Below are 25,082 nucleotides of genomic sequence, written 5' to 3' on the forward strand. Positions count from 1 at the left end.
AACCTTCGTACAGTATGCACTTGAGTGTATGACTGTAAGGTGGCTGCGGCTGGCATGGCTGCGGCTGCAATAGAGAGAGGACGTGTCGAGCAGTACGTGCTGGCGCCACGTTGCCACGCTTCCATTCGTCCCGCGATGACATGCCTGGTCCTCATCGGCTGCATGTTTCTGTACATGCGTTCAAATTTGAACGCAAGCACAAACCGAAACCGCAGACTGCCCCGTCACAAGCCCCCATTCGGCAACACCCTGCCCTCCACGCGAGCATCACCATCCCTCCATTCCCGGCTCCCCCCATCATGTCCGACCCGCAAGTCGCCCTCTGGCTACGCCAATCCGGTCTCTCCCGCTTCGCCCCTCGCTTCGCCGCCGCCTCCATCACCACCTCGGCCTTCCTCGCCCTCTCCGCGGCAGACCTCGACGCGCTCGGCCTCGACTCCCCCGCCGACAGGAAGCGCCTGTTCGATCTCATCGACGACAACCGCCGCCCGCGCCACCCGTCCCCCTCGAAACGCATCAGCGCAACCCGCCGAAGGCTCTCCCTGCGGAGACTCTCGCGCTCCAACTCCAGCCCCGTCTCGTCGCCCGCGTCGCGCCCAGCCCCCGCCCCGCCACCGCCCGCGGACATGACCCGCCCCACCGACCCCCCCACCGCCGCCCACACCGCCGCCCCGTCCATGGCCCGCGTCACCGTCTGCGTACGCAAGCGCCCGCTCGGCAGGAAGGAGCTTGCGTGCGGCGACGGCGACGTCGTCACCGTCCACCCCGCCGACGACGCTCTCATCGTCCACGAGCTGCGCGCAAAGGTCGACCTTACCAAGTACGTCGACACTCACCCGTTTGTCTTCGACCGCGTCTTCCCGGAGACCGCGTCCAACCCCATCGTGTACCAACGCACTGCCCGCCCGCTGGTCGACGCGCTTTTCAAGGGCGGCCGCGCTACCTGCTTTGCGTACGGCCAGACGGGCGCGGGGAAGACTTTTACCATGGCGGGCGACTCGCCGGAGAACCCAGGCTTGTATACGCTGGCTGTGAGGGACGTTTTTGACCGCATTCGAATGGTCGAGAAGGAGCTATGGAGGAAGGCGGATATGGATGGCATCGAGGATTTCCATCCGCCCGAACCAGCGCAGGTGTGGATTAGCTTTTACGAGATTTACGCGTCGAAGCTCCAGGACCTGCTCAACCGCTCGGCGAAACTCGAGTGTCGTGAGGACTCGAATAGCGAAGTTCAGATTGTCGGCCTCACGGAAAGGCTGTGTGAGGTTGAAGAGGATGTGCTTGCTTACATTGATGAAGGCAGTGCGGCCCGCTCTACGGGCTCTACTAGCGCCAATGACGATTCGAGCAGGTCGCATGCTGTCTTCCAGATTCAACTCCGGCATCCGCCAGGGAATACGTCTTTGCAAAACCCCTCTAATATCGTCAAAGAGGCCTTGCTCAGAACTACCCGGTCGAGGTCGGCTGCTGCCGCCAAGCAGCAGAAAAGAGGCGCCGAGATCGGACGGCTTTGTTTTATTGATCTTGCTGGCAGTGAAAGGGGAAGCGACACTGCGAGCTCGACACGCCAAACAAGAATGGAGGGAGCAGAGATTAACAAAAGCTTGCTCGCTCTGAAAGAGTGCATTCGTGCGATGGACCAGAAGAAGGACCACACTCCTTTTCGAGGGAGCAAGTTGACCCAGGTCCTCAAGGCTTCCTTCATGGGAAAGAATTGCAGCACCGTCATGATCGCAAATATCTCTCCAGCATCTTCAAATGTCGAACACACGTTGAATACATTGCGTTATTCTGACCGAGTGAAGGAAATGAAAACGGACCGCGTCGCTAACAGTGCTCATACGCCCTCGATAGACCTCAGTTTTCTGACAAGGCCGGCTCTCAACGGACGAAGAGCTACGTTTAGCCACGCATTAGGCATGCGAACGGGAAGGAACCTACTAAACACTCCTCTTCGAACGACGCAGCAACAGGCAACTCCTGATGGCGAGCATCGAGACGACCGAGGTAGAGTCCGGGAGGCCCCGAAATCCAGTCGAAAAGGTCTCAACCCCCAGGCGGCGACACGAAAGTTCGACATGCTGCCAGAAAAGAGGGACACACATGCCTTTCCGCGGACAGGGTCCCGAAATGAGAGGAAGCCATTAGTCCGAACTAAGAGCAGAGGATCCGACAACATTTTCCAGAATCAGCTTAAGCCGCCGACAGTCACGGATCCATCGAACACCCAAGAGCCTCGCCCAACAAAACGAAAGACATCCAGGGCTCCTTCAATGATACCAACGCGTCCCTCCATGGGTGGGGCAGCTTTTCCGAAACCAAACGCATTTCAAACACCTGGGGACTCTAAAATAGCGAGGGCAACCAGCAGCGTAGGAAGGCTGCAAAGTGGGGAACGTGGATCAGCTTTTGGTGAGCGAGATAGGAAGGCTAGCACTGTGGCTCACAACAACAATCAGTTGAAACGAGCTCGACTTCTTGAAGATCGGCCCCATCCAAGGGCGTCTCGAATACCGACAAGAAGTGGCTCCTCTAGTACGCTTGATGACGTCAGTACCAGCGACAGCGAGGCAGTAGAAATAGACTTGTCGAACCAGTCTTTGAAATCCGAGGACTTCGAACCACGTCCTCGTCCCGCGAAGCGTCCCGATGACTTGCCGACCGCAAAGCAAAGCTTTCGGAAGGTAAACGCTGCTCAATCAGCAATGAAGCACTACAAGAGAACAGTTGATGAGTTGTCAGACGAAGATCTTCTTTTTGCAAGCTCCGACAGCATTGTAGATGAGTTAACCGCCGCTGCCCAACAGCGACTAGCTGCAGCATCGATTCAAACAGAAAAAGATCAGAAAAATCCGCGGCAAAAGCAAAATGGATCCAAGGGATCGGGGAGGCCAAGAGGAAGAGAAGCACCGTCCACACGGAAGCATAGGATGAATGGCGACGACATTTCCCCGCCTACGAGGCAAAAGATTTCGACGAGTAGCCGGGAAACCTCAAATGGAAGCGAGTTCCGGAAACCAGTGTCTCCTGACCTGCGAAAAGTTCTGCGCTTTCATCATGTGCAAATAGAAGAACTGATGCGTCTGACAGAATCAGATTTGGCGCTGGTGAATGCGGCCGAGAAGGGAGAAATGGACGCGGACGAGTACGCCCTGAAGCTGAAGCTTAACCTATCACAAAAGCTGGACGTTGTAACGTCTTTGCAATCCAAGCTGCAGCTCTTGGAATGAACAGACTACACTGGAACAGAAGCGACTGCAGATGTACAGAGATAGCACGAGTGATAGCTCCGTAGAGGCTAACACTGATGGGTGAAAGTTTTTGGTCTTACCGGCGCCAAGGCGACAGGCAGCAATACAGTCTGCTGCCTAACAATTTTTCCTTTCAATTTGCATTATCCCTCCAGAGGTTTTCGAAATGGGACCGAATACGGGCAACTGAGGAAGAGTTGGAGGAACACACAACGAGCAAACGGATAAAGCGAGAGAGAGGGTTACATGTTTGACCGGACGTGTGTAATTTAGAACTATTATCCATGGCATGTGAGAGACTAGACGGCAAGCCACGTCAACTTAGCATGCCACCCAGCATCCACGAGCGGAAACGAGGCTGTTGGTTTCTACTCTCCAAACAAGCTATCCAGTCTCTTCTTCATCGTCTCAATATCCTCATCCGAGAGGCCAACCGAGTCGGTCCCCTCACTCCCTCCATTCGGTTTCCCTCGCCACTTGTCCATATCATCAATCGCGCTCTCTTCCGGCGGCGAAATCAGCGACCCCGTTGGCACAAAACCCAGTCTAAATCCCGCGTCCCCACAAAAGTTTCTTAGATCCTCCGAATCCATCATACAAATCTGCGGCATAGGAAACTCTTGCACCTCCAGACACATAGCGTACCGCTGCGCCTCCTCTTTCTCCTCAAACGCGAGCACGATACTCTCCTCCCCGATCGACAGACTATAAACCCCCTCCGTACCATCGGCGGCGTTCGTAAAAACAATCACCCACAGCCCCTCCAGCTTCTCGAATGCGTTGACGAAGTCGAGATCGTCCGTGTCGGACAGCGCGTGTGCCGTCGTGTTGGACAGGTCGATGACGTCGTCCGACGGCGCCCACCCTGCGAGCCGCTTGCGGTCCACGTCCGACATGCGGCGGCGCAGCAGCTCCATGTCCAGCGGGTGCTCGCCGGGCTCGTTCGACGACGACGACGCCTGGTCGTCCGGTGGCAGCGAACGCGCTGACATGCGCGCGCGGCGCGCGCGCGGCGGCGCGGGCCGCGCAGGCCGCGCCGGCAGGCATGAAAAGCGCGCCCGCGGCGCGGCGCACGGCAGCGGCGAAGGGAGCGCGACGAAGGCAAGCGCGTGGACGCTGCACTCGCGAGGGCACGCGCAATCGCACAGGCAGACCGACATTGGAAATGGGGGAAGGGGAGAGAAGAGAATAGTGGCTTGAAAGAGGAGTGACGGTTGGCGGGGCCAAGCAACGGACGGATGGTTCAGGACATGCGAGGCGGAACGTCGATCTCGGCTTTGGCCTCACGCCTTCCCACATTGCGCTCGATCGGCCTTTGCCGCACATGCTGCACACCATCCACGTGTACAACAGAGATACGTGGTAACGTGTAATTACACGTGTACATGTGATACTACACGTGTACCACCCGACGTTGCTCCTCTCAACAACTCCTGTGGATCCATCCTTCTTCTCTGTCCCTTACTTCATTTTGGTGAGAAGTCATCTTCCTGTTCCTCCCTTCGAAAGAACATCCCGCACCCTCGCTCCCTTCCACCATGGTGACCAAAATCCAAATCGACGCCTCCATCTCCGCCAATATCCGCGCCCTCCCAGCGGGGGTTTTCCTGGGCACCCTCTCCCCGCCACGCATCGTACGGTACCACAAGACGCCGCCGATGCACCCGGACGTCACGCGCGCGACGTGGGCGGGGGCACACGCCGACCTGGTGCGCGCGATGTGCCCGGGCGGTTTGTCCATCGTGGCTCTCTTCTACCCCGAGCCGCTGCCGTCGTCCCTCCCGTCCGTGCCGGGCGCGCCCTTCATCGTCGGCCTGTCCAACAGCGGCCGCATCCAGGTCAAGCAGCTGCGCGAGCCGCAGCCGCGCTCGGCGGTCGTGCGCGACGTCGAAAACTTGAAGGCCGGCGTCGTGTGCGTGCGCGCCAGCGTCGAGTTTCCGACCATCCCCGTCCCGACGTTCGACCGCGGACAGGAAGAGCAGCTCTGCGCGGAGGCCCTGCAGGGGCTGCTGTGGAGCGCCGTTGTCGTACTGCGCGATCGCGACGGGAAGGAGGTCGTCGTTGTGGATAGGGCGGATAAAAGGCTTTTGGCGGCGGTGATGGGATGGGAGGCCGAAGACTTGTCGAAGGGAAAGTGTGCGTGGGAGGAAAAGGACGCCGTCCAAGCCGACATTTTGCTTCCAGTCGGCCGCGCTGTAGAGGAACAGAGGGAGAAGGGGGTGGGTCTGACAGTGGGTGGCGGTATGCATGTTGAGGCTGTTGTCATGCAGGACGCCACTTTAGGGGCGCTGCTCACAGCTGTGAGAGATGATATGGATCGGTCGTTGCGAGCGCGTGTGCAGTTGGTCGAAGAAGGGAAAGGGGATGAGGAAGGAGATACTGCCCCGGGAACTGGTATTCGCGCTATGCCGGTGAGGGTCGTTACTAGGAAAACCAGTAAGGGCAATGTGTTGCCGATGACTGACTATATGGAGGAAGGAGAGTCTTTGGATGAAGATGTTTTGATTCGATTTGTGGAGGTCCTTTCGTGGAATGATGACGAGATTGACGCTAATCAAGTGCAACAAGTAGAACAATTCCCCAGCTTCGACGCTTTGCAAAGGCAAAGTAACTCTGGCAAGCCCTCTGCGCTTGAGCTGTCTCAAAGTCAGGACCCAAACGCATCGGCATCTCCGTCGATGACTCTTGCACAAGGCGCCGTCATCGCCGCCTTTGTGATGGCCATTCTCGCAATCATTATCAAGGAATTGCTGTGAGATGGCACTTTAATTATTCGCCAATATCAAAACGAGTACTTGTACGCATATCATCCCAAAGCATCGTTAAGAATATGCGACGCCATGTCCTGAAGAGCACCGCAAAGGGTTTTAAAATCACCCACCCCGGCGCTTCCCCGATCGGCGACCTTGATGTACATCAAGAAGCAGTTCGATACGTCGGTTTTCGATACTTTTAACTGAAGAGATGTATCGGCAAACACGCAATCCTGGGGTCCGTGGAATTGCACGTCTGCCTGTTTTCGTTTAGCCCACTGAAGCTCGACGAAAACCGCTTCAAATACCCCCTCGACGTCGTTAACACAGAGCTGATTCGCGTATCTCCGTCCTGGCTGCACTGAGAAGACGCATCGCCATTTGGAGCTTTGCTCATCTACAAATCTGATAACAGATCTTTCCTGACCAAACGACCAGGCGACAGCCCATCGCGTTGTCCTCCCGCCTTGCGAGAGCTCAACGGTTTTTACGTATGGGGCTCGGATTCGAGAGGAGCGAAGGAAGGCAACAATTTTGGGTAGGTCCACCTTGCGGCCCACGAGACTTGTGAACCATTCTACGCTCGGTGCATGTATAGATTCGTTTGCCAAACGGCATAGAAAAGCAAACTCGCCACCGGTAGTGACAAGTTGACTACGTGACCCTGCTGGGGAGGCGGTCTCCGGAAGCTCGGCATGGAAGGGTGGATTACAGACAATCAGGGATGGTTTCAGAGAGACGACTTGTGAGGGCAACAACTTGTCATCCCGCGCAGTTGAAAAAACCTTGACCTTACCCAATTTGTTCTCCTCAGCATTCCGGCGAGCTGTTTCTATCGCAACCTCATCCGTGTCAGTCGCCACGAACTCCCAATTCGGGAATAAGCGAGCGCCAAGCATAGCGTATATGCAGGACGGCCCGGTGCCGACGTCGACAACGACGCAGCGGCGCTGCGGTGCGTCGCCGGAGAGCAGCTCCGCCGCCCAGGTGAGGTACTGCACGCGGTTGGGCACAGTCGGGACGAGCTGGCCTTCCGGCAAGGCGAGGGTGAGGTTGAAGTGGTCGCGGAGGATGGCGCGTGTGAGCGCCAGCGTGGCCGCGCGCGACGATAGGTCCAGCCCGACTTGCCCGCCGGCTGACTCGGTGGCATACTCACGCAGGCCCTCGTTGTTGCGCACGAGCGCGCCGAACTCGTACCGCGGGGCCTCTTGCGCGCGCGGCAAGGCCGTCTTGCGCCTCTTCCTTGGCCGTTTCTCGGCCATCTCATCGCAGCCCTGAAAGCTGTGGGCGAAAGACACAGGGCGGATGCAGCCGATCTGTAGACGTCGAGCTCTTTCTGTGGTGCAGCAGCGAAACACTCCCGTTCAAAATTTTCGTTGTGCCGAACGTGTCAAGCACAGTAAAGGAGCGGACTGTATGATGGCACCGCCCTTCAGTACACGTATGCAATGCACTGGTGCCGTATTGGCGTCTACCGAAAAAAGCCCCACACAAATGGACCCCTAAAATCTCCTATTCCCCCGCTTCCCCCCCCCCCCCCTCTGCATCCTCACCTCCTCGCCCCGTCAATCCCTCCCCCCTCCCTCGCAACATGTCCACTTCCGTCTCTGCCCCCGGGAGCACCGGACGAGCGAGGCGGTGCGGCATGTGCGCCGCGTGCGGTTCCATGCCCCCATGGGCCCCTGAGGCGCTGCAGGAAGCCAGCGCGAACACCCGCCGCGCGGTTTTCGAGCGTATGGCGATGAGACAGCGCCGCTTCATCGAAGAGCGAGACGCCCGGCTCGCAGCTTCGAAAGACCCCATGCGCCGCAGCGCACCGCCAGCCGAAAGCGAACAGACCGCACGCGTGGCACCCGGAGAAGCCGAGCACAAACTGCCCCCAGACGACACCCGCGGCCTGGACACCCTGCCCCCCGCCGACGACGTTCCACTTCAGCCTGCCCGCCCCGCGCCTGACTCCGCTCCACCGGCCGTTGAAATCGAGTCTGGCATCGATGTGCGCCCGGACATATCGAATATTTTGCATGATTCGGAGTTGAACGGCAACGCAGTCGCGTCGCCCCCGTCCCCAATACCGCGATCTATCTTGACTAGTTCGGTCAAATCTCCCTCGCCGAAGCGCAACTCGGTGCGTCGCGCTGTCGTTATAGACCCCAACCCAGAGCGAACCGCGCAAAGAGAAAGTAACCCAAACATGTCGGCCATGTCGTTCAAGAGCAGTGAAAGTGACGCAGACTCCTTTCATACGGCGGAGGAGGTCGCGGATGACCCTCGGGATAACTCAGAATTGGACATGGTTGAAGTCGCTATTGATGATCCTGCGCTACCGGAAACCCCTGCTGTTGACCATGGAAGTGACGCGAGTGATGATTTCGTCAGCTCGCGAGCCATTCCGGAGGAGCAGCCCGTTGGCTCTGACGAAAAGGAGATCAATGAATCTTCTGTCATATCCACGCAAGGAAATGCAACTGCTACCGAAACACCTTTGCAACAGGACCCGGCTAAAGTCGAGGGTCAAGCACGTGCTGGGTCATCCAACGAAGCAATTCCAACTATGTCAATGTTGCAACTTTCTCCAGAGCATTCATTCACATCACTCCCTTCAGAAAATCTGGAGGACTCGGTCTCGGCGAGGCGTACACCAGCGAGAGAACATTCGCGACAAGGTCCATTTGCGCCGTTCGAAGAGTACCCACTACCTTCGGACATCGTAACACTGCGGTCCGCAGATAGTGAAACACCTTTGAAGTGCGAAGACTGTGAGAGATGGCGCGGTAGGGTAGAAGAGTTGCAAACTAAGGTCGAACGACTCACCGCAGCGCTTGCCGCTCGAGATATGGAGTGCGCGTCATTAAGAGCTAAGCATGCTGGCAAGCTTCGCGAACCAAATAGGGCTGAGTCGAGATTGATCCAGGAACGCAACTCTCTGCGAGTGACAACAGAATTCTTGTATCGGAAGTTAGAGCGGTATGAGCGGGACGCTCATATTGGAATAGGCGATGTACATTAGAAGTAGTAAAAAGAGAGAAGGCTACGGCTCTGTATCATACTATGAATTGAAGGAGGACTTCGAAGGCGGACGGAACGGCGTGCAGCTCATACACGGATGGTACCCTTTGGCTTGACATTGCGGACACTTCATGAGCTCGGGTGAGCACAGAAACGTGAACCCATTGCATCGAGTACAAGTGAGGATTTTCTCGTCTGCGCAATCCTCACATTGCACTGCTTCTTTGATGGGCTTATCGATCCGAACGGCCTTTGCGAATTTTCGCATTGAAGCAGCCTCATGTGTCCCTTGATGAGACAGAGATGAGCCTACCTCTGTATCATCCCGTTCCTTCGTAACCCCAACCCCGTTGGATTCTTTCAATCTTCCGAATGATGTGGGCCCCTTCACTTCACCACTTTCCGAATATAACTCTTGAGCCCTCTCTCTAGCAGCCTCGATTACTTTTGAGCGATCCCTCAACGCTTCCATCTTTGAGCTCTTGATTTCTCCTGGATCCGTGTAAGGGCAGTGCCTGCATCGATGGGTACGTTCGTAGGATTTGCCGTCTTCACCAATTTCTTCCCGCGGTTTGACTCCGCAACAATCCCCTCGCTTTAAATGTGCGAAGAAAGTGAACACTGTGTATCCAGTCTCCGGGTCGATGTACGTTACGTCGCCTTCCGCGTTGCAGATATCATGCAGAAGACGAATTTTCCGAGCGTTAGGCATTGCTTCCCACTCACCTCCCTTCCGTATCCGAACGAGACGTTCTTGCCGAGCGTACTCTAGTACCGCTGCCTCTAAGCCCGACCGATCCCATATATTTGCAGGCAGAGATAATCCTTTTACGCTGCAGAACGCCGCCAATTCGAAAACGCCGACTTCTGACAGTTTTCCAGTTGCAACGTAGTGACCCACTCGAGCAGTCGCCTCTACAATGGCCAATTCATCCGCACTCAGTTCTGCTGTCGCAGTCATTGCACATCGCGTTCGCTTTGATTGATTGGCTTGTATCACTATCGGATTTCGGGTGCTTGACACTTGCCCTCGACATGATCTCGAAGGCATCCCTTTGAGAAATTGCGGATACACCGCCCATGCGAATCTCCCGCATCTATGTTGAGAGAATAATGATATGAGCATCTTACAGCCAGTGCAGACTGATAGCTTGCTCTGAATAGAAAGTGCTGCACTACCGACTTGATGTCTCCAGGCTGCCTGCGCTATGTACGGTACGGTATTCTTTCAATTCAGAATCCACGGGTCTCAATGTTTGAATTCCGGCTACGCGTCACCAGCAGATTGTCGCAGTACTCACATAAAAGCAAACAATCTGCCAAAATTGGTCTGCTAACCACGGTACCAAGCCCCAAGCCAAGTTTTGCTCATGTTAAACGTTCTCATCAGCTGCCACCTTGAGATAATCGTACCTCTCGTTGTCAACGGAGGAAAGGAATTCCGAGATGATTTTATGAAAATTCCAAATTTATCCAACGACGAAATAAATTAAACTCACACTACCGTACAAGTAGGCGTCGTGTTGAGCTTCTGAGGCTGATTGACGGCCGAGAGCAATCGTTGAGAGCAAGGAGCAACAGCCATGGAAAAGTTTGTCGCCCCCGGCGATAAGGTTGGAGAAGTAAGAAGCTATCGCCCCGGTCATGGAGTATATGTTCACAATGACATTTTGATCGCGAGTCTTGTAGGGACACTAATTACCGAAAAGCCTACAAATGGAGAGACGATGCCACTCCTTCGAGTGTCTTCATCAAAATACGCCGGAGGGGCTCCTCCACTTCCAGATATCGGCTCAGTCGTCACTGCGAAGATAACAAAGGTGACACCGCGTGCTGCAAGCGTTGAGATCCTCGTCATCGACGGACGGCCGCTTCGCGAGTTGTTCAAAGGGACCATCCGGCAACAAGATGTACGGCAAACTGAAATAGACAAAGTTGAAATTTACAAATGCTTCGCCCCTAGCGATGTGGTTCGTGCTGAAGTCATCAGTCTTGGTGACCGACACGCATATTTCCTCAGCACGGCAAAAAACGAACTTGGAGTAATATACGCCAAGAGTAGAGCGGGAGTGGCAATGATCCCTGTGAACTGGCAAGAAATGCAGTGTCCAGTCTCAAAAGCCCGAGAATTCAGAAAGGTTGCGAAGCAATAACTGGAATGAGGTGGATGGGTTTATCAGGCAACAACATCGTTTCCTTCACCCAGAAGACAAAAGTATTGAGAAGCGCCATGCGTAACATTACGATCATCACAAATCGTGCAGTTTCGCCCTGCACTTCACGCATCAACCGAAAGACGTGGTGAGTACATGCTTCTATTTTCTGGAGAAACAGTTTCTGTTTTCAACGTAGCTGCTCAGAGATGGTTATCGAATGGTTAAGCATTCAAACAGTTGCGAACTCAGCTTCGTCAGATATACGATTCCAGTACCAGGGTCATATATTCCAATACCAGGGTCATTCAGTTTGGTGAGTTCTAACCTCGATTCGTAGCCTTCTGTTCACCCTCCGAGGCCACCGCCGCCGAATAATCAATAATTGTGGCCTCCTGTCTCGTTGAAGCAGCTGCAGCAATTTGTTCTGGGGTTATTCCATTTTGTCCTGGTTCCTGAGATACGGCCATTGCGGAAATATCGAAGGCCATTGCGTCTACAGGAACCGAAGGATTCAGATCTGTCTGTTCAGGATCTGTACTGCTTTTGTCTTTATCGGACTTCTGGGCATCATCTTGGCCAGAGGACTTCTTTCTCTTCGGTAGAATGCTGTTAATGATAGCTAACATTTCCTACAGATACATGACATGTTGTTACGGTCAGCAACGTTGCATTCTACACGTACGAAGCCGGCTAGTGTGGCTCAAGTTTGTGCGCAAACTCACGTAAAGTTGGTCTTCATCGAATCTAGAATAGACGTCCGCGAGGAGTGGGGTTAGATGGGCATATGCTTCTGGTCGGATATTGGCTATCATGAGCTTCTCTGGGGCAGACAACTTGTACGTTTCAAGCTTCTCGTAGAGCTCTTTCACTTGCGTAGTTGTTTGTGTGCCTACTAGTGGAGAGGGTATTATCACGGCAGCACAAATATGGTTAGACGATCAGTCTATGAGTTGCGCCGATTTCGTTTGTTCTCCTAGATTTTTATCCTCTCTCGTGCAACTTACCTGAGAGAGATGATTCCAGATACTGGCGGAGGTCGCGGGAAAGATTCGCTATCGACGAAGCGGGTCGAATTTCTCCCTTTACCAAATCGCGCTTGTCGATCTCGAAGTTCTTTTCCTTCAGCCACTCTCGAACCTCTGCATTCGTCAAAAGTCCATCCCCTTCAGGACCAGACAGAATTTTCATAGCTATGCACGCAACAGGCACCGGCAGATACGGGGGATGAAGGGGTCTTAGCTCTGTTGTAAATAAAGATGTAAGGTATATGATAAGGTACACATTAAGTTAAACAAACGGCATACACCGATGCTGTAAGTAAAGAGACGTTAAATTAAAACAAAGGACAGATTACAGTCACAACGCTGCTTACAGTAAATGTTTACTCGGTAAAATTCCTGAGTAAACATTTACTCGCAAGCAGATTAACATTTACTCGGTGTCGAGTTGAAGGTAGCGAGTAAATGTTTACTCGGTGACATTCCTGAGTTAACATTTACTCGCAATCAGATTTACATTTACCCGGTGTCGAGTTGATGGTTGCGAGTAAATGTTTACTCGGTGACATTCCTGAGTAAACATTTACTCGCAATCAGATTAACATTTACCGGGTGTCGAGTTGATGGTTGCGAGTAAATGTTTACTCCTTAACATTCCTGGGTAAAAATTTACCCGCAACCAGGTTAACATTTACTGTATGGCATTTAATGGCTTACGAGACATTTCATACAGTCATTATAAACTGAGTGACATGTGATTGTTTATTCGACGATATGATATCGAGTATAGGTTTATTGTTCCTCGCTTTCCTTGACAGTTACCGTTTACTTACGGATAAAAGCGCGCGAAATCGGAACAATCTTCTCCTATTGCTGCGAACAGTTTGGTTTTTACGTACCATATAAAAAGGGACCCGAACTTTTTTATATCGAGCGCCCACCATCATTCTCACCGACGTCACTCTTTTGTTTTCTTGCGCGTTGGTTTTTTCGAAATCGTCACTCTTTTGTTTTCTTGCGCTTTGGTTTCTTTCACATTTGAACGCTTGTTGTTGTCAAGAACGGGTGTGGTATGTGTCGTTCTGTATTTCGTTTTCTAGACAGACAAATCGGGGATCTGACATTTCAACTGATTTTTTAGCCTCCGAGTTGTGTCTGATGGACATGTGCAGACAGGAAAAATAGCGCGATCTGCGTCGGTCGAGGCCGAGAGGACAGAGTCGACCCCTCACGGGGTCGATCGCCAGGTGAGAAATCTGACTTTGGCGGGGCTATAGCCACAGCGGGTGAGCCCGCTGGGGCCTTCGATACGCGTCAAGAAAGGGAGCCCTCGGCAGAAAACGAAAGCCTCAGAGGCGTGTAGCCAACTCAAAGTAGCTCTACTTCCATAACCCCTTTTTCGCTACACGTCCAGTCTCAGTTCTAAAGCTCCCAAGTTGCTACAGGGCGCAGTATGAGTCTGTCAAGGCTGTGGGGCTATCTTGCTGTCAAGCATTAAACGAAGGATGACAGGCGCTCTCTGAGTTTCGCTTCCCCAGTGAAACGAAACGCCGCCGCCCTTGTATTTAAAGGCCTTCATGCTGTCGTTTCTATTAAGTGGAAGTAAGCCATGATATCTTAAACGAAAAAATAGCCTGAACTTTATTTGGAATGCAGGATCATATATCCCCTCTCGTACGCCTTTGAATGCATGGACTATGCGCCGCGACGCGTTTGGGGAAAGCAGTTCCAAATATTTCGAATCTATGCTCATTATGAATGCGGAATCCTATTTGTAGCATGCCGCATAGTAGTAAAATGGTTCTGCTCGCTGTGCTAAAACCATTTGCAAATCGAACTGTCGGTATGGCATGCTCATATTGAGGTTAGCGCCCCGAACAATTGGCTGCCAAACACACAATTTGATACTGTCCTTGCATCACGTGCAGGGCCTTTCCGGGGGGCAGCAGGATCTGAAATGTTCACATGTTGTGTGTGTTCATGTTGCGTTCGGCAACCTGAAAAGGGGGGTGCAGATCTCATTATGAGTTTCGACTACCACAAAAACGGGCTCAAAACTCATTTTGAGTTTCGAGTACCAAAAAACCGGCTCAAAACTCATTTTGAGTTTCGAGTACCAAAAAAAAGGGTTCGAAACTCATAATGAGTTTTGAGTACCAAAAAAAAGGGGGTTCGAAACTCATAGTGAGTTTCGAGTACTAAAAAAAAGGGACTTAAACTCAAAATGAGAATGGCCTCGAATCATGCCCAGGGGCGCTTCAGGGGCGGGGCAGGTACTGTACTGTTTACATGCACAGTATCCTCATTTTGAGTTTTGAGTACCAAAAAAGGGGTTCCAAACTCATTTTGAGTTTCGAGTACCAAAAAAAGGGACTCGAAACTCAAAATGAGTTTCCAACCCGCAGAAAAGGGGATTTGAAATTGAAGTTGAGGTTTATACCTACAGTAATTGGTACAGTATGAGTATCTGTACCAGTATCTCTTTGTCCGTTTTCTATTTTAGTCTCACTTGTAGTTTTTTGAACTCTTTCTACTTCGTCAAACCTATGAGAAGCTTATCTGCCGTGCTGTAGTCCGTTGCGCCCTTTCAAGAAGAGTTGAAATTTTCTTTGCCAATGACGGGTGATGGAGTTCTCGACAAACATCGAACCGTGCAATGAACGTTGAGAGTGATTCATCGTTCTGGCAGTGATGTACGGGTACCCGGACTGTACAGCGTACGATAAAAAGAGTTCTATCCTTTCCGGTTCTATCCAAAGTGATCAGCATAATGACCGGGCCACCCACAAGGGCAACCCACTAAAATGGGGGTCGGCTAAAACGGGACTAAAATGATGATGTACTGTATCTATAAAAAATACGTAACAAGGATATTAAATGTCATGGATGCAGCACTTCGCGACAGAAGCGGCCCTGGACTTCGTATGAGACACTGGTTACGCACCCACGTACCTACGGTACCTCGCTTACTCGTGCTGGATCCTGCTCAATAGAGACCTGGGAATCTGCGGCAGGCCGAATAACTCCACTTAATTCACGCTGCTGCGCCTATTTGCGAGCATGAAATGATCGCACTCGCTCTCTCTCACGATCTTTGTCCTCTTCAGCATTCTGGGTCAAACGGGATGACACGGTCATTGCGTAGTCAGATATACCATGAAGGTCTTCCTCATCTGATGAGTCTTCATTGTCGTTCCCCATGTCAGACGCTCTGACGGCCTTACCATCGTCTGTAAATAAGAGACGATTGGCACTAGGCATTGCTTTTAGCAAGTCCAGTTTTCGCCTCTTGCGTTTCCGAATCAGATTCACCTCGAAAACCTCATAAATGCTGTCACCGGCCTCGTTAACATTTGACGAGTTAATTTTGTGATTGCAAGTCATTTCCTCGCTTTTAAACAATATTTGGAATGTTCATAAACAAAACTTCTGTTGTTTCAGAAAAGTGACGATGTACCGTTCATAGACAACATTGAGAATGTTTCTTAGGTCTAAATGTATTGCCGCCACACATACAATAGTACTGTTATTAATGTAATCTAATTACCGTCCTTGGACAATAATACTAATATTTTCCATGTTAAAAACATTGCTTTTGGACAACGTTGCGTAATCTCTTTAAAACTATCGTCCAAAAACAATACTTTTTATTGTTTTTCACGGTTTTGCCTCCGCAGTGTAGTATGACGCCTTCGCATCGTGTACAGTTGTAGTCTGTTCTGATAATGAAGATTAACAAGATGAGGAAGAATCAAATCAAGGCTATGAGGAATGGCGGTCAGGAACCGAAGACCTCCTAGAAGTGAATCTACCTGCGGAGCGTCTCCGAATTTTCAGTGTGGATCCTTCACCAGTGCTTATGAGCAGCATGCCGGGTCATTACTAAACGAATGCTGCCATCAAGACGACGGCCTTCAGACGAATTTCCGAGATGGCTGTACATGTCACTAAGAAAGGACTCAATTCGAAGGACGCTTTCGCCCTGGTTAACTACGATAACTTCAACTTCGTCTCTTCCCGCCATCCGGCCTGGAATAACATCATCGCCCACGTTCCGAGACTAGACGAGGGGGAGAGGCTGAAGCACCCCGACGCCCCGAAGTCAAAGTTCGTCCCGTTGCGACCGTAGCAGAAACCTCTACGTCTTCTCATGGAAATCATTTCTTGCTCGACTCAACCGGTTGATTACGTTGTTGATATGTTCAGTGGAACCTTTTCAACTGGAGTGCCTTGTTTTTCGCTCAAAAAGCAAGCATCGGAGATTTGTGGGGTGTGAACGTGACCCGGTTGCCTGGCTTGCTGCGACAGAAAACTTGGAGCTAGTCTTTGCTCAGAGTGTTCTGAACCCATCTTCCGACATCAACATACCACAGTTGGAATCTGCAGCAGAGCTATTGCTGGCTCATAATCCGGCATTTACAAGGGCCGCTGAGAAGGGCTCAGATTGGAAGCCTCCGAGAAGATGTCCTTACTTTCAACAAGTTCCCGAGCACATTTTGAAGTTCCTAGCCACTAAGTTACAAGCACTAAATATGGTGGAAGAGTGCAAAGGAAAGCCTTTATCAGAGTGGGGGAGGGAATATATCGGAGGCCTTCAAACAGTTCACTGCGAAGATATCATTTTATATGAGTGTATGGTTCTCGGTTTGATTGAGGCTCCTTCACAGCACTGGAATGATGGCTCTCTTGGTGTTTTTACGACCAGAACTGTTCGGAGGGGAGAGGGTATATGCCCTGTTTATGGAACAATCGTTTATAGGGACTTAACAAAACAAAGTCAGTCCACAAAACAAGACGGTGAAAACGGTGTACTTGGGTGTATACCTGAAATGTTCCGCAACTGTTCATGTCCGATTGAATTGAGCACGAGTTTTCGGGGCTTGGGAGAGGTTTACATTGCTCCTGAACAGTTCGGCATCGCAAGAAGGATCAGACTGGCTACGGGGACTAGAGAGGTGGAGGGACACGGACTTCAGAAGGCGGGACACCGAATGTGTCCCTTTGCTACAAGCCGACAAAGGCAGCTGACCTGAATTTTGTTTGCGGCCATGATACAGTTTTATATGTCGCAACCACGGATATAGAGGCCGGCGCAGAACTTCTAGTCAGCGTATAAAAGTATTCCGAGTTGTGTGGTAGTGCTTAAAACTGTTGAATAAAGACCAGAGTTCTTGTTCCGCACATATACTTATGCCTGACGTGGCGGATACCCTTCCTTTCGCCCCCACACCTGATAAATTCCACCGTCTGGAGACTCCTGTGTTGTCCTGCTGAGTTTGATGTGGATATGAGACACATATGATCGTCGCTTTCTTCGCTCTTCTGTTCGCAGTAGTGCATATCTAATGCCTTTTGAACGTAGCTTCCAAGCTCAACCAGCACTCTTCTTTCGTTTCGTTGTTGTAATAACACGCAGTATCCATCTTCTTCCGCTTCGCACTCATTCACTGCGCATATCGTATTGTTTCCTGACTTTCTTTCCCACGAGCGTCCAGAATCTGGATTTGAAATACGGCTAGCACCATCCGGAACCTTCTGTCTTCATCATGCTCAGAATCTTTGTTCTTATGAAGGGTGAATGTGAGATCAGGATCTGCGGTCGAAACTACACAAGCCTGCAGGGCTTTAATCACGCTACCATAGGATATAGTTGCCAGAACGGATGTTTGGTCCCTCTTTTGCCCGTCTGTTACTTTGCACCACTTCGCAGTTCCATATGTATTTACAGTTACGGAATTTCCATGCTCCGCCCGGCCACTTCTAAGACATATCTTGTGTTTCCATAAATGCTCTAAAAGCTCCCTTGCTTTCAACAGAAATGCAAGGTCAGTTGATTGGAACATTTCTGAATATTGACCTCCGTTCGCAGTGTTTCCCACGTTCATAATTCTTGACTCGTCTACGCGCCAGTCCTTCCTACTGAGAGACGATGATAAAGTCCTTTCCGATGGAATCGAAAGTTCTGCAGAACAGGAGTTGGGAAGCAGTCCTGAAGCTTTTGTAGTAATCGTCCGTCATCCTGCAGCCCAGAACTGTCGTAGCCCAAGAGATTCAAAACCGACTTCGTTGACTCAAAACTCCACCCGTTCTCACTGGTGCCAATGCCTTCAGTCTCAATTGCCAGACGAGTCTTCCAGTCGTTGGCGGGACGATGTTCCATAGCCTGTAATTGTGAGTTTTCATATTGGGTTGAGCCACCCCCCTCTTTAATGGCTGATGAGCGCTTTCAAACAACAATTCTTGTACATGTCTTACGCTACCGAAAAGTGACAATGTATGTGTGAAGAACTCCAACAGTCTGTGAAGGTTTGGTTTGTCTAAATGAGTGGAGGCAAAGCTGTTTGTGCGACACAGCTTATCTACTCAAGATAGGTAACGAAGTGCCATATTCCGAATCTCCAGGAATCTTTTGGTTCCTCCTTCTTCATTGTGCGTGTCTAATGACCTCTTACTATCTATTCTTGATTCCGGAAAGTACTTCGTCCTGCTCACGAGAGAGGAAAACTGGTCGAAGAGGTTGAGAGCTTCATCGATAGTAGCACAGTTCCCCCTTACTCCCTCGCCAGTGATTTTGTGCACGTACCAAGTACACTTCATCGCCCGTGGTGCTACCAAGAGCACGCAGTACATAGAAGATATCGTCATTGAATGTAGCACATGCTTGTCATGGTTGGTTAGGCTCTCCTGATCTATGAGATGTCCATCCCTCAAAGCCACTTTGGCAATCGCCTCAGCATTTCTGCGTACATCTTTTGGTAGCAATGTTATACAGAGATTCATGATGTCGCGACCAATTCCGAGGAAAAGATGATCGGGAGCCACAACGCATGAGCGATACGAATCAAAAACAGAAGGAACAACCGGTTTCCTACTGCCAAGTACACGAGGTACACGAGCGCGAACGTGTTGCAGTTTTGCAGAGAGTTGATGTAGTGCCTGCAAACTTGTCTCAAACGTATCTGCGTCATCCATTCCGAGGGCTTTCAACTCTTCCCTGGATAACTTGGATCTCCTCAATGCAGTACCCCGGTTCTCATCTCTCGCGAAAGATAGATGGTCGGAATGGATGCTAGTTGTGTAACAATACTTGCTTCCTTGAAATCCAGACTTGTCGTACCTTTCATAGCTGCATAAGTGACATGGAACATTGGATCAGTGCCTTAGTAGGTCCAAAGTGTGGGAGACTGCAGGATAGTCCCCGACGTACCCGACGACATGGAGAAAAAGAACAATCTTCTCTCCTTCTGCGGTAGTCATCTCAAAACCCTTTTCTGTCCCCTCAATGATATCACCAATAACTGCCGCCAGTACTTCGTTTGTAGACACTCCTGGAGGAATCAACCCGATGGGCCTGATGGCTCCGGCTCCGTTGCGTTTCTCCGGAGCCATACCTATTGGCAGCATGTAAACACCACCCATGCTTCCCTTCTTTCCAATTTCCGGCGCAAATCCATCAGAGTACAGAAACATTCTGTACACAACGTACTTTCTTCCATCTTCTAGACTTCCACTGCTCTCTGCATCGACGCCATGGCCCTTGTCCATCGGATTATCATCCGCAGATACTCGTTTCACTACGATTTTGTCAAACATCTGGTTGGAAACCCCGCTATTCGTACCAGTGAGATTCGAAACATTTCTTTCAGAAGATACAACCAAGCTGGTGGCGTAGTCGTCATCACAGTTCTGTCTTCTCCACATCCTATACACAAAGAAGGGTGTTTGCGTTGGTTCTTCCGAATCTTCGGCGTCTGGCTGTCCTGGGAGTGTAAGTTCGACGACCATGTCACTGGGAAGAAATGCCCGAGATTCTGGTCTCTTCATCTTCATCCTTTTTGTGCGCTTTAAATTGGACTGCTCCTGCGGTTCTGTCCAGTTCGGATCATCGTAAACAAAGAAGGAAGATACAACTGCATCAAAGCTCATGTTTGTTGAGGACGTTACTGCAAACTGGGCTTGTATCAATTTGCCCTTCACCGCGTCACTTGTTTCGAACGTGATGTTAAGAAGGAGCCCTTTTCAAAGTTACACCGTCACACCATCTTCGGATGGAATCCGATAAACAGATAGACTCCCAGCCCTATCCTGTATTATTGGAGAGTCCTCAATATCCAAGAACCTTGGTACCTCGCTTGAAGGATGCATATCATGCCGTCTTCCTTGCACCATCTCCCGCAATCTTGTTGTCGAAAAGTCAAGTTTCGCCCACTTGCTAGGCCTTACAATCATGGTAGGAGCGCTGTCCTGTGAGGAATACTTTCCAACGCCAGCCTTCGACCCAGACTTCGAGAAATCCACAGTAAACTGTAGCATAACCGCAGGCTACTGTACTATACATTAGATTTAGAATTAGATCTAACGCTGTAAGGTACGAACCTTACAGCGTGCGCGCGCGCATACCTTCCAGCGCGCGCGCACCAACACGTGTAGCACACGTGTAGCACACGTGTGCTGTCAGCCTCGACGGCTGACAGCGTTACAGTGCGGGCCGGCGCGCACTCTCTACAGTAAGCCGACTACAGTACAGTCCGTACTGTACTGTAGACGGTTAATTAACTTGTACAATAAATATAGGGAGCGACCGTCGGCGGAGGGGACGAGGACAGGCAACCCTCCACCGACGGTCGACCACCCAGCTTACTCTACTCACACCGCCGTTCCGCGAGTAGTTACCACCGAGCGGGTAGTGGACGCGCGCGACACCGCGGCGAGCTGTGATCCGCCTCCGCCCGTCAGTACCGGATCGTCAACCGGTACTGCTCCGGGGCGTCGAGGCGTCGATCCACTCGCCTACGCGCGCGTCCCCGCCGACCACGCTCTACAACCCGCTACCGGCCCGCTTCGGGTGGCGTTGGTTGGTTCAAGACCCTCGGTACGCCGATCCGGGGTCTTCCGCCGAATATCGCGAACACCCCTCCGCTGTGTGTGGGGTGTTTATGCGACACTGGTCTCCCGACCTAGAAGACCTTCAAGATCACGCCGAGAAGGTTGTCTTTTACCTCCGCGTCCATACGCGTTGAGATGAGCGCCGAGTACCCGACCTCGATCCGATCCGAGCCGGCGGATGTGCAAGAGGCCGCGCTACGCGTCCAAGTGGGCGACGGCGACGCAGGTCCTCGGGACCGCGAACCGTCGCCCCACCTCTCCGAAGGACGCGCTCGCGCGATGTACGATCGCATCCCCGAGTACATCGAGGATGTACGGACATCTCTACGTATCGACGTCTCCGACAGCGTCTACGCCCGCTGTATGGAAGAGTTGCGCTCCCTCCGCGAAGGAAGGTTCGAGCGCGTAACTCAGTCCTTGGAGAACCTGCGCGCGCTCGTCGACCAGCTACACGCCCGATTGGCGCTGGTCGAGGACGCGCGCATTCATTCCCCCGCCGTAGAGGTTGCGGGTCGACCCGCGAGTGCAAACTCCGGGGTTCGACGAGACCCGCAACCCTTCCCATCTGCCGAACAGATGGGAGCGTTCGCGCACATGGCGGCGGAACTTAACTCAACGCGCCGCCGTGCCCGTGAGATGGAACAGACCTCGGCGGAGAGGCTGCCCGGAGCCTCCTCGAGTAGGCCCGGTGCCACTGTTCTTCCGGTCGCGTCCAGATCGCAAGAGTGGCCCCCGGCTGGTGCCGTCACCAGCCGGAGGGCAGAGGACATCAAGCCGACGGCGGACGCGAACTTCGCGTCCGAGACTCAAGCCCTGCCGCATGTCGCCGGAAGCATGCGGCAGTCACGACGGGTACCGACCGAACTCGACCACGGCCGTGGAGGAGTCGCCCGAGGATCAGGGGAACCGATTCTCCCCTTCGATCCTCGCTGGGGCGGCTACCAGCCGGCGGATCTTACCGTGCATCCCGGCCCCGTCGATGTCCGAACACTGCCCGTCACTCTGTTCGGAACGTTGGGTCCCGCCGAACCTGGGGTCGAGCCCGTCCACACCATGATACAGGAGTTCAGCGCCGTCGCGAACTACCGGATGTATCGGTTGGACAACACCTCGAGGCTCGTTACCTCGGGTGATGCGGGACGGATCGCCAAGTACGTCCAACGCTGCCGTGGGCTCCGCCCCACGATGAAGAGCTTCGACGGTACTGATGCGATTCAGTTGCTCCCGTTCCTGAAGGATATCCGGATAACCTTCAATGCCCAGCACCTGACCGAAGGTGTGGCAGTCCGTGTCTTCGCTCACTTCCTCGAGCGAGACGTGGAGCGGTTCACTGCAGAGGCAAAGTACCAGGAACAACAATACTTGTAGTATTCCGAAACATTAAAGTAATATCGTGTCATGATATATGTAATGTTTTTGGACGATACGTTTTTGGGATACCAGAATAGTATAGTCCGGACAACAATACATCAGCATTCCAGGAATGATAATAAAACGTCCGTGTACGATGAAAACATCAGAATTCGGGTACCACTTGCATCAGCCGTGAACAATAGATATAATGTCATTGTAAACATTAAAACATCAACAATGGACGTTACTTATAATGTGATATTGAAACACTATACGTAGCGTACGTGAACATTATAGGCACTGTCTGTGGAAACGATAAATGAATCATTTCAGCACACTATATATAATTATATTAGATGGCACTAAATGCAACGTGCAGAAACGTTAAATATAATGTTCCTTGAAACACTTTAAACATTGTCCAACGACAATATAAAATATTCATTAATTCTATTATTACTTATATCGTACAGAAACGTGAAATATAACGTTCGAATAAACACTGGTAATGTTGTCCGACGACAATATATATTACTAATATTTTGAATTATTACTTTCATCGTTCTGTGCACGTTACATGTGATATGTCGGAATAGCAATAAACGTATCGTTCGTGAACACTATAATCGTGGTTTTCAGAAGTAATACTTATATTGGTTTTGGATGGTAGTTGATACTTGTTCTGAGACGACAATATAATGTTGCTGGACGACATTTGTAGTGTTTAGGAATTGGTAATGTAATGTTTTGGGGACTACATTTGCAATGGTTGTAAAGCACTAAACTAAATGTAAGGAATGATAACGGAATCGCTGCCTGACGACACTGTTGATGGATGTGAAAACAAGCGTTGCATAGGCCAGTACCTACATGTATTATCAATATTGATGCAGCTGCAACAGACACAACAGTTGTGTCTGTCGATGATCGTCTTCGTCATGCCTGACGATGTTTTTCATCGACATGGCTGCGGATAGTCGTCTTCGTCCTGCCGCAGATGGCGGTTTTTGGGGGGTAGAGCCTGTTAGCTGTGCCCCTGAAATTCGCAGCACTTTCAGGTTGTTGACTTTTGACGGCGGTTGGTCCCTCTGTTTCGTGGCACTAGGAGGATCATATCACGTGCGGGATAGTTGTGAAGTTTCGTTAGTATCTCACTGTGGATCGTGTCGCCTGCGGTGATGGGAACTCACTGTGGATCGTGTCGCCTGCGGTGATGGGAACTCACTGTGGATCGTGTCGCCTGCGGTGATGGGAACTCACTGTGGATCGTGTCGCCTGCGGTGATGGGAACTCACTGTGGATCGTGTCGCCTGCGGTGATGGTAGCTCACTGTGGATCGTGTCGCCTGCGGTGATGGGAACTCACTGTGGATCGTGTCGCCTGCTGTGATGGAAGCTCAATGTTGATAGCACATTGCGGATCTCATCCACTGGGAGGGTGGCGGCACTACGGCGTTGGTATCACGCTGCTCATGGATGTTTTGGGCTTAAGGTCAGCTCAAAGGATGAGTGCAACGTACTTATAGGGATTCGTGAATACATTTGGAGCTCGAATGTATCCTCAAGCGCTATAAACGTGAGCCGGTTGTGACCTAAATTGGGTTCTTACGACGAAACGGATGATGCTGCACCAATAAAACGTCATTTCCGTTTTGTCCATGGGATGAACACGTAAAGCACAGCACAGGTGTACAGCAACTCGAGTTGGAAGCCAATGACCTGCAAAATATGTTTACAGAATTTCAGTCAGCCAATTAGCAGGTGTGATTCATGCATGTAATCCAGGCTGATATCAGACTGTTGACAGTCTGATATCAGCCTGGATTACATTCACATTCATGAAATACGAGTCTGATATGAGGTGGCTCCAATTGCACTCTCATCCGATGTCTTCCTCGCTTCTAACAGCTAATGAAGAAAAGAATTCGGAAGCGACGGAACATGTTCCAGCTCGGGAGTCGGGGAAGAAGGGGTCGCATTGCGTACGACGATCGGTGGGGAGAACATCATGAGGAGACATTTCATCTGGCAGATACATCCGCTCCCTCAACACACAGTGCTGATGGAACGACACAAAACTGTACGGGTGCGGAGAAAGGTTGCGATGAAATACGAGGAGCGGGTGCAGCGGAAACAAAAGAAGAAGAAATGGCACAGGCGGAGGATAGAGATCATAAAGATGTGTGTTTTGAGACTATTGAGGGGTTTAGAACCCCTATGGTCCACGAAATGCAGTTCGCAGATGAAATTCCAGTCGCGGAGATGCATGAAACGAATGGGCAAGACATGGGTGGCATGGTAGATATGGTACTTGAACACGTGAGGGGTACGACAAATGAACTGGTGGTCGGGCTCTGTGCACAGGACGAGGAAGATGAAATGCATCATGATATAGGACTGCAGTTGGATGTTGCGGAGATCCGTCGTGGATGGAAGAAGCTTAGCGTGTGGCAAAATTTAATGGCTGTTTTACTTGTGTCCGGGACCGTTCGGTACTCTAAGTCTGGTTATAACATCTTTCGGAGCTGTTTCAACCACCTTCTAAAGAAATACGAGCCGGGGGGGAATTGTTTCCTGACTACTCTACGGTTTATCGGACTCTGTCCCCTTTGCTTCGAGAGTGGGGTTTTGTGATGAGCATGGAATGCGAGGCGATTTTAGATACTTCGAAATCGGG

General features: G+C 51.4%; 6 protein-coding genes; 4 read left to right on the plus strand and 2 right to left on the minus strand.

Annotated features, from left to right (window-relative positions):
* Positions 1-140: 140 nt before the first annotated feature.
* On the plus strand, positions 141-3,962 carry CHC_T00009001001 (Kinesin-like). The gene is made up of 5 exons (XM_005714560.1): positions 141-758; positions 867-1,061; positions 1,134-1,399; positions 1,490-3,191; positions 3,555-3,962. The coding sequence occupies exons 1-5, from the start codon at positions 141-143 to the stop codon at positions 3,960-3,962; spliced, it is 3,189 nt and encodes a 1,062-aa protein (XP_005714617.1).
* A 1,779-nt stretch (positions 3,963-5,741) lies between these two features.
* On the minus strand, positions 5,742-7,266 carry CHC_T00003709001 (hypothetical protein). XM_005714561.1 is given in 3 exon segments: positions 5,742-6,057; positions 6,058-6,668; positions 6,801-7,266. 2 exon segments carry the CDS (start codon positions 7,264-7,266, stop codon positions 6,058-6,060), a joined length of 1,077 nt encoding a protein of 358 aa, XP_005714618.1. The 3' UTR covers positions 5,742-6,057.
* A 539-nt stretch (positions 7,267-7,805) lies between these two features.
* On the plus strand, positions 7,806-9,014 carry CHC_T00003710001 (hypothetical protein). The gene has a single exon (XM_005714562.1). The coding sequence runs from the start codon at positions 7,806-7,808 to the stop codon at positions 9,012-9,014; it is 1,209 nt and encodes a 402-aa protein (XP_005714619.1).
* A 39-nt stretch (positions 9,015-9,053) lies between these two features.
* CHC_T00003711001 (hypothetical protein) lies at positions 9,054-10,139 on the minus strand. The gene has a single exon (XM_005714563.1). The coding sequence runs from the start codon at positions 10,137-10,139 to the stop codon at positions 9,054-9,056; it is 1,086 nt and encodes a 361-aa protein (XP_005714620.1).
* Positions 10,140-10,199: 60 nt separating this feature from the next.
* Positions 10,200-10,415, plus strand: CHC_T00003712001 (hypothetical protein). Its single transcript, XM_005714564.1, has one exon. It carries the CDS (start codon positions 10,200-10,202, stop codon positions 10,413-10,415), a length of 216 nt encoding a protein of 71 aa, XP_005714621.1.
* A 181-nt stretch (positions 10,416-10,596) lies between these two features.
* Positions 10,597-11,166, plus strand: CHC_T00009354001 (exosome component 1 Csl1). The gene has a single exon (XM_005714565.1). The coding sequence runs from the start codon at positions 10,597-10,599 to the stop codon at positions 11,164-11,166; it is 570 nt and encodes a 189-aa protein (XP_005714622.1).
* The last annotated feature ends 13,916 nt before the right edge of the window (positions 11,167-25,082 follow it).

Source organism: Chondrus crispus, genomic scaffold, assembly GCF_000350225.1.
Source record: "Chondrus crispus Stackhouse genomic scaffold, scaffold_2, whole genome shotgun sequence".
NCBI lineage: Eukaryota > Rhodophyta > Florideophyceae > Gigartinales > Gigartinaceae > Chondrus > Chondrus crispus.